Raw genomic sequence first — 9,384 nt, 5'->3', positions numbered from 1 at the left:
AAATAGCCGCCGGATAAAAATCGAATTTAGTTTTTCTTCAGGTTTAACTTAATTTGCCTGTATAAAACGACATACATATTATCAGTTCAGCAGTTATGAACTTATACTACAGCCTTTCTTGATAAATATTGTTTACCAACAAATAAATTAGAAATGAAGGTAGAAAACGCATGTCATTTCATAATTTATTTATTTTAAATGATGTGTGGTTTGTTTATAAAATATATTAACCATATTTAACTGTTCTAAGCTTATTAATCAAATTTATTTTCATTAATTTAAGAACAAGTTAATTATAATTATTATTAGGTGTGAAATGACTAGTGATTTATACCCTCATTTTTAATTTGTTTGTTGATAAACAGTACTCATCAAGAAAGGCTGTAGTATAGATATGGTTATTGCTATAATTATTCGAAATTTTATCACAGTAAGTACCTACATACATTCATTTTCTAACATCATAAAAGTGATATTACTATAAAATAAAATTAAATCTGGTTGTGTTTAAAAATATGGGATGGTGGTATAAAATAAAATCCATTTATACTCATCAAAAATATTTATATCAATACAGAAGCAACGACAAAACAAGTCGATATTCATAACACGAATATTTTGTACTATGCGATATGAAAACATAAATTACTATAAATAAAAATTAAATGACAATGTCAATTAATTGTAAAATCAACGAAAGATAAAACTCTTGATGACTCGATATGGTAACTACGTAGTAAAAGAATAAATCAGAGACTCCTGTAGTCAAAGCTTGGACTGATGGAAGTGCCTATCAGTTACCAATAGTTTTCCAACCTTTGGCTACAAAAGCCATTTAAGTAATTATTCTGAACTAAATATTACATTATTATTAATGGTTTTTAGGACAATTATGATAATTATTCTTTTATATAGGTAAGTAAATAAAATGATTTTTTTGAGACATTGAATCACGAATAAAAATAAACATGAAAATGGTGTATATAAAAAAAATAACATTAAGTATGAAAAAAAAATAATTATTTAGGTTTATTCATAAGCAAGTTATAGAGCTGATGCTTCACACTAATGTTCGTCGTGTCTTCGCGTCTAAACGACGCATGTATTGGGCGAATGGCTTCGCCGGACAAACGCTAGTGTGTAAATGTCAGTGACATGGACAAAGTTTTTAACTAGGCCAGGCATTATTTATTATACTAATTCTTATTGGAATCTGTATTGGATCAGTTTCGTACATTGTCCTCAGAGTAGCCTGAATATTTTTGCATATCTATGTAGTGCACACCACTGGAAAATACTATATTACCACGTCCATAAGCAGCATACTTATTGCAATATTTGGATAACATGTTGTTATAATACAAAGCATTGAAAATAGCATACAAAACCGAAATTAGTCGAAAAATTATTGACAATTCAGTCAATATTTTATATATGTAAGACCTACTGATAACACCCAGTGGTGGATTTACCAGTAGGCTAAGTAGGCTGGAGCCTAGGGCGGCAGATTTTTTGACCCAAAAAACTTTATCTTCTACAGAAATAAAGAAAATGTAATGATAGTTTTTTTTATTATTTTAGTCCTGTACGTCCTGTACGCCCTACTAAAATATTAAAACTTGCAATTTTATTGAATTGTATTGATTCGATACCTATCGAATTTCCGATTTCAGTAGGGGCTGCAAAAAGTCCATAGCCTACTGGCGGCAAATTTGTAAATCCGCCACTAATAACACCCCAATAATTATTAAGATATATTTCATTCACCGTAACCGATAAAGACAACCGTTAAGTACGTCAATGTGAAAGTTAAGGGATATTGACGGTTTGTCGGTCGACCATCGTAGATTGGGCAGACGAGTATTTAAATGCATGGGACGCCATATAGGGGCGACTATGCTATGTGTCGTTAGCGGTCACGGTGGACAAACGGGCTCAAAGCCCCACTAATAACATATTTTTACACTAATCCGTTCGTTCTTCTGCCGGTATGAAGTCCAACGCTGCCGAATTAATACAAAACCGTTTCTTGGTGGGCACCGGCCCGTCATTGAACACGTGGCCCAGGTGCGCCGAGCATTTGGAGCATCGCACCTCAGTTCGCACCAAACCTGGCCGTGTTAAAACCAGTAATATATTCGCCCCAACTTTAATTCCACACCCAAGTCCATTCACCACAAAAGCCATATATTTACACATCACAAAGAACATAGATAATGTCATGAATACATCCGATATGATCCCATCGTGTTCGTGTCGTGTGATGTGGAGGGAGCCGTCGCAGCAGCGGCACCAGTGGTCGTCCGGTCGGCAGCCGTCCGTAAATGGAAAGGCGGGAAGGGACGAATAAGGCATGGCGGGGAACGAGGGCAAATGTATATTAATATCATGCACATTCCAAATATGTCGTGATGGTTCAATGTTCAGGTTAATGAATGTGTTTCAAAGGGAATCCGAAAGTTTGTATGGTAGGTAAATGTATGCACATTATTGTATGTATCCAACGTGAATTGATTATAATTAGTGTTATGAAAGGAGATGGAATTGTATATAGTGCACAGATCATAATATTAAGAAATACAGTGAATTGTTAACAAAACAAAGATTTTTTTGGACAAAGACACAAGCGTTAAAATAAATATTAAATATAATTATGTTAAATTTAGTTATTTTGCGATAATTATCCAACTTACGTTGTTTGTGGAGGAGACAGGATTGAATCAACGGGTGGTCAAGGGAAAGGAAAGACAGAAAAAATATTAAAATTATAGGTATTAGCACCAAAATCAACTTCCCAACACCATTATAAAATTCTTTAATGAGAAGTGGTATTAACTGAAGTATTTTTATAGATATAAATAATTTAGAAAATGAGAAATTTGGCAAGTAAATCTAACAACATTTTGTCTAAAATAAAATGGGTATTGTACATGACAAAATATTTATAATCTCCACTGACTCTCATGTCATTAAATATTATATAGACCACCACAAACTATAAAAAAAATATAAATACATAACAGATATTGTATCAAGTTGAAGGTTGATTATACAACAGGTGGTTTTCAGACTTAACAAGGTAGTAACATTGTACAACCATATATGTCTAATAACAAGGCCATTTTATTACCTGTACCTATCTATATCATATGTACAGTACAGACTACAGTACTTAGATAATACTTAATACATTAAACATAATCCAAATTTACTTATTATTTGTTTCATTATAATATTGTATTACAGATAAATAATAATAATATAAAATGTGTACTATATGTATATAATTAAGCAATGTTCAAACAAAAAGCAAACAAGACAATATGAAATGCAAACATCATGCTAACAAAGGTAAGACAAACATGAGTAGGTGCAATATTTATGGAAATGACCAATCTAGGATAAGGAACTCCACTTATAAGACTTAAGTTGGTAGAATTCTTGATTGTGCATCCCATAGAATATATAAATCTTGTTTTGCAGTATTTGCACATATGGGTATAAATGCACAACCATATTTTATTTAAATTAAATTATTATTATTAAGGTATTTTATTTAAATATGTGTCCCATGTGTGTTATTAACATGACCAATAGACCCTTTCTCCCTAAATAAATAGAACTATAAACAACAACAGTTCTATAGATGAAGATTGAACTCAAAAGCTCTTGGTACTTGTAATAGTGGACAGTGTCAGTGACAGTCAATAAAATAATGCCATTAAAGGAAAAGATCACTTGTTAAACCTATTCAGTTTATTGCTCTGCTTGTCCATAAAGAGAGGAGAAGGAGAGAAGATTTTTTTTTTTTTTTTTCTGTCTGAGTAGGTGCCGATAGCTCCCTGCGGAACCACTACGGCGTCACCAGGGGGGTTGGGCGAGCGCAGAAGCATCGCCTGATGTGACCCGAAGGCTGAAAGAAAGATAGAGGACGGAACGGCTCTCTAAGGGCGTCTCCTATGAGACTCGGACCTCGGCTTAGAAGGCCATTCTGGAGGAGGTAACCGTGACCTGAGTGAATCAGTCCGGACGCCCCCAAGATCGTGAGTTAGAAAACCCACGTCCGGGTGACGTTAGATATCGGGGACCTCGTCTTCGCCGGCGAAGACGCTGTGTAGCTTGTGATTGTGTTACCTGGGAAGCATTGTCGGTTGTTATGTCATCGTCTGGATCGTGAAGGACGTTCTTGGGACGCCTCTGCTTGCAGTTAGCGTTTAGGTTGGGAGTGTAATTGCAGGCCTCAACCACTAGTTGGTTGGGATGGATGGCAGCTCTGTCAAAATAGTTTTGAGAGAGCTGTTTCATGTACTTAGTTAGCTATTGTCGGTAATTCTAGATCTCTATGGAGGTCATTATTGCGTAAAAACCACGGCGCGCCCGTGATTTGACGCAGAAAACGATTCTGTAGGGTTTGAAGCGGCCTAAGGGTCGCTTTGGGACGGTGGGCAAACACTACACTAGCGTAGGTTAATATCGGACGGATCGTAGTTTTATAAAGCGTTAGCTTTGAGCGGAGGGACAATTTACTTTTCTTATTTATCATAGCGTAAAGGCGGTGCATTACGTATGCGGCCTTTTTTCTCGCTTTGTTAACGTGCATGGAGAAGCTCATGCGGTTATCGAAGGTAACGCCTAGGTACTTGGCAGTACGTTGCCAGGGGATGGGTGCTCCGTAAAGGGAGACTTCTTTGAGTCCGGACTTGAGACGGGAGACCGCTTTGCCGGTGAAAAGCACGGCTGCGCTTTTCTCTGGGTTGACTTCTATACGCCAAAGGCGGAACCATTTACCTATAATGTTTACCGCCTTCTGGAGGCGGGCTCTAATGTGGACCCGGTTTACTGCCGTCGCGTACAGTGCGGTGTCGTCCGCAAACTGGGCGACGTGTACGCCCGGGTGGTCGGTGGGAATGTCGCTTGTGAAGAGCGAGTATAAAAGCGGGGAGAGCACGGAGCCCTGAGGGACTCCTGCGCGAATCTGTCTGGGTGAAGAGAGAGTGCCGTCTATACGGTACCTGAAGGTGCGGTTGGACAGAAAGCTGTATAGCAAGCGTACCATTTTGTTTGGTACGCCGAAACGGTTTAGTTTGAATATCAAGCCTTCGTGCCAGACGCGGTCAAACGCTTTAGCTACGTCAAAGAAGAGCGCCCCGGTGGCGATGGGGTTATGAAATGTATTAAAACCGGTTAGAATGTGCTCCGTGAGGCGGTGCACTTGATGAACACATGAGTGTTTACATCGAAATCCAAACTGTTGTTTGATGAGAAGTTGCTTTTCATCGCAAATGGCTTTGAGACGATTCAAAATGATTATCTCATACACCTTGCCAATGGTGTTGAGAAGACTAATTGGGCGGCAGCTAGTCGGGAGGTCGCGGGGTTTACCCGGCTTGTGGATGCCAATGACCGTGGCTTCTTTCCATGCGTCTGGGAAGGCGCAGTGAGCTAGGAGAACATTGAAGATGTTCACCAGGAGGTTGATTATCTGGACCGGGAGAAGCTTTAAAGCTTTGTTGCTAATCGTATCAGGCCCCGGAGCCTTCTTTTTGCGCAAGCCCTTGATAACCGCAGAGACTTCCTCGCATGACGTAGGGGTAATTTCGACTCCGTCCGGGGGGGGAGAGAAGATTGTGAATGAGTTAGTAAGTTGTAATAGGATAGTTGACTTAAATCAAATTTAATATAAACAATATTAATTCTGCATAGTACATGGAATAAGGGTCCAAATATATCAATAAAAAAAAGTTAAGGATTTTTTATAAAACTTAATTTAAAATTTTAATTAATTTAAAAATACTGTCGTCCATTTTGTGACATCACAATGTTACTAAATGTACTAAACGGCAAACTAATTATTTAAAATTTTTGTCAAAAGCTCTGTAGGGATTTATTATAGTGACATCATGAAACGGTTGAAATATACATATAACTGGCCGACAGGCATTTTGGCTTGTATTGTCAAAAACATATTTAAAAACTAAAATTCTCATGTCTCAAAATATATGAAAAAAATGTTTTCAATCTAGTTCTAGTAGAACGATAATAATATTTATGACCATTTAAACAAAAGTGTCAACTAGCCTATTGTAAGACCTTGCACTATACATACATCTCAGGGATCTGGATTTGTATAAATAGCCCATTGTACATTGACATTGAACACTGTTCCACATGAATAAGCACAATTGACTAGATGAGGCCAATCAATGATTGTATAAAAACATCAACATTTATACATGTTGTAATCAAAACTTTAAACTCTTATTAAGTTTATTATATATTATAAAACAGAAAAATTACTAATGGATGTCAGTGACTTTGTCTGGATGGTAATTTGAATGACAATCAGTTTAGTAGTTTCATACAAAGCCATGAAGACTGATTAATTAAACTTATTTTCTGTTACCACACTATTCACACACACGCACATACACACTTTACTTGTGTGCCATTTCATTAAAATCTTTTCTAACTGTTTTTTTTTGTATGTAAGAAACATCTAAACATGCAAACATACAAACATTCAGTTTTAATTTTGGTAGGATAACATTTTATATTGTGTCTGCAAGTTTAAGTTATATCTTAGTTATGGTATAATGAAACAAGTTGGGCATGAGTTATCAGAACATGTAAATGTTATTTATAGGTGCATGTTTTTGAGGTTAATTAAGATATTCCTAACTTATTGACAAGTAACGTCTGAAATATTGAACCCTAAATACAAAAGTAACAATGCAATTGTGATCAGAACTTTAATATTAATTTAAAAGATATATAATTAGTAAGAACACTAACATTTGATAAATCAAAAATAGTATCACTCTCAAGACAATAATGGTGTCAATTTAATTTCTACAATATTACTTAAAAGCTCACTGCCAAAATAATGATATGTTTAATATATACAATAAGTTAAAAAAATTACAACATACCTGCACTAGTATCCTGGTGTAAGGTCACTTTTTCTTTAGCAAGAACATCATTAAAAGCAGGCCATCCACAGCCAGAGTCATATTTGGTTTTGGAACTGAATAGGTCTTGTTTACAAACTATACATACATATAAACCATCCTCGTAACACTTATTGTAACTACCTGAAAGTGAATGTTAAGGTTTAAATTTTTTATTTTAATAATGAATTAAAATTACTTATATATTTATGTTTAAAGTTGAAGAAGATTATAGTACTGTTAAAATTTTTTATTGTACTCAAGGCTGCAAGTTAAAGGTCAGTGATCCTTAACTATTAGTAATTTATATTAAACTTTCAATAAAGATTTTAGAGTAATCTAGAAAATGTACACTTATTATGATAATTACAGAAAATTGGGGACAACAAATATACCCTAGATATTTGGTAGGTCTTCCATGTATTACTCAGTCATTCTCTTGAACTTTATATCACATTTTAAACTCTGATGATAAGATTTAATACAACTTATTATTACAAGAAAAACATTAAAACACGTTTACCGGTAAAAGGTCTTTCGGTCCCAGCTTCTTGGGTAACATGGTACTGGATTGGTGTTAAACGTTTTTTCAAGGCCTCTTTATCTTCCATGGCTCTCCAGACTAATGCTAAAATTATAACGGAATGTTGATAGATACTAGTATGTACCTAGTGAATAAAAAAACTTACAAATTGCGCATTCGATAATTTAGTCGTCCACGACGGCCAAGTTGTTTTTACAATAACTTACAATATTAGTCACTTATACAAAGGAACGTGAGGGAAGAATAGTTTATATTTAAGGTGTATTACCCGTAGTAAAGGTATTCTTCAAGTGTACAGCTCTATTCGTCCGCACCGCCTGCCTAAATATAGATATCGGGCGCAGTAGAACACTCATAACTCACATAGCAATTTTGTAACCTAATGATAATGATATATAGTCGGATGTCTCAATAATAATTATTTAAATAAAGATAAGATAGTAAAAGTCGGATTCTTTATTGATATTTGTAGATAATTGAAGATAATTTATAAAATTTTACACGATTTGCTCTGTGCTGAAATGTGACATGTTTATAAAAAATCTGACGCATCATATGTCATTTTCCTTTGTCAAACCATCAAGCATCAAATGTCATTTTCCGGATAGGGATGTCCAGTATAATTTATCACGATGAAGTCGATTTTTCATTATAAATCACGTCAACACATCGTAGTGTGAATGTGGCTTTCCTTAATTAAAAAGCAGCTTTCAAAATTTTATACATTATACATTAATATTTCATAAATGGAGCCCTAAATCGAAAAATGGTTTCATCAAATACATATATGAAAACCTCTATTTAACAATAACGCAAATATGAGAAAAAAAGTAAAAAAAAATCACACCCACTTTACATGTAGGGGTCCTACTATTTGTAGGTGTTCTTAATTTTCACTGTCATGCTAATTTACAGTTTTCTATAGGTATGTGTATGTTTTATATAAGTATGTGTATCTCTGAGTTACAAAAAGAAGGACAGACGGACATGGGTCAAGTTCAAGTCAAGAGTGAATAGATATTTTTTAGGCAAGTGCATTCCATCATAGGCTACATCATTGCTTACCATCTGACGTGATTGAAGCTAAGTGCTTGCTCATACATAATGAAAAAAGGAAACTTTAAGGGTTCCTTACTGACTCAGAAACCCTAAGTCTAAGTGAAACATTATCTGTTCAATATATAACAGGATATCCTACTTCATACTTAATATTATAAACGTGAAAGTTTCTATGGATGTTTGTTACTCTTTAACGTCAGAACTACTGAACTGATTTGGCTGAAATTTTATATGAATATAGATTTTACTCTGGATTAACACATAGGCTACTTACTTATCATTCCAGAAAAATCCTTGGTACCCGCGGGGTTTGTGAAAAACTGAATTCCACACGGATGAAGTTGTGGGCTAGTATGATTATAAAATAAAATAAATATTTGATTAACAAGGTAAGTTTTATTTTATGAGAATATTCGTACATAATGATTGAAGGCTTTATTCATAAAACACAAAAGTTACTACCTAACTATTTAAAAAAGGCATAAATTAAAATAAGTCTTATGGTTTAGTTTGTTTAGATTGTATAAGATACGTAAACGTTTTGGGTAAATTGGTATTCAAGATACCATAAATACTATAATATATCCGGAATCTGTGGATGTGGATATAATATTTTGACATCCCTACATGTCATTTTAATCTTGACGTCTGTGGTACAGATGGCACACATATGGCACAGACCTAAAATAAGAAGTTTCACTTTTTATATATTTTTATACAGTTTTAGAATCCTTTTTAAGCCTTTAAAGAAGCGAAATTCTCTTTTGCTTTTTGATGCGAGTCGCAGTTCGACAGATTATAACTATGCCGAAAGCTGACGAAAGATTATAATGA

At 34.8% G+C, this 9,384-nt stretch overlaps 1 protein-coding gene across 3 annotated transcripts; it reads right to left on the bottom strand.

Moving 5' to 3' along the window:
* Positions 1-543: 543 nt before the first annotated feature.
* Positions 544-8,042, bottom strand: LOC112043287 (methionine-R-sulfoxide reductase B1). 3 transcript variants are annotated; one of them, XM_024078611.2, is made up of 4 exons: positions 7,760-8,042; positions 7,471-7,575; positions 6,930-7,091; positions 544-2,147 (listed from the first exon to the last, which is right to left on the bottom strand). In XM_024078611.2, the coding sequence occupies exons 1-4, from the start codon at positions 7,845-7,847 to the stop codon at positions 1,966-1,968; spliced, it is 537 nt and encodes a 178-aa protein (XP_023934379.1). In that variant the 5' UTR covers positions 7,848-8,042; the 3' UTR covers positions 544-1,965. The 3 variants fall into 3 exon arrangements, with proteins under 3 accessions (XP_023934379.1, XP_023934380.1, XP_023934381.1); XM_024078612.2 differs by having other exon boundaries at positions 544-2,111; positions 7,760-8,041; XM_024078613.2 differs by having other exon boundaries at positions 7,698-7,829.
* Positions 8,043-9,384: the final 1,342 nt, after the last annotated feature.

This window comes from Bicyclus anynana, chromosome 4, assembly GCF_947172395.1.
Source record: "Bicyclus anynana chromosome 4, ilBicAnyn1.1, whole genome shotgun sequence".
Lineage (NCBI taxonomy): Eukaryota > Metazoa > Arthropoda > Insecta > Lepidoptera > Nymphalidae > Bicyclus > Bicyclus anynana.
Note: the sequence above shows the minus strand (reverse complement) of the source record. Positions and strands in the feature narration are given on the sequence as shown.

Coding starts and splice junctions, on each gene's coding strand:
- LOC112043287 (XM_024078611.2), bottom strand. CDS start 7,847: ATGAGTGTTCTACTGCGCCCGATATCTATATTTAGGCAGGCGGTGCGG. Junction 7,576..7,759: donor GAAGAATACCTTTACTACGG/GTAATACACCTT, acceptor TTATAATTTTAG/CATTAGTCTGGAGAGCCATG. Junction 2,148..6,929: donor ACACCAGGATACTAGTGCAG/GTATGTTGTAAT, acceptor GTGGAATTAAAG/TTGGGGCGAATATATTACTG.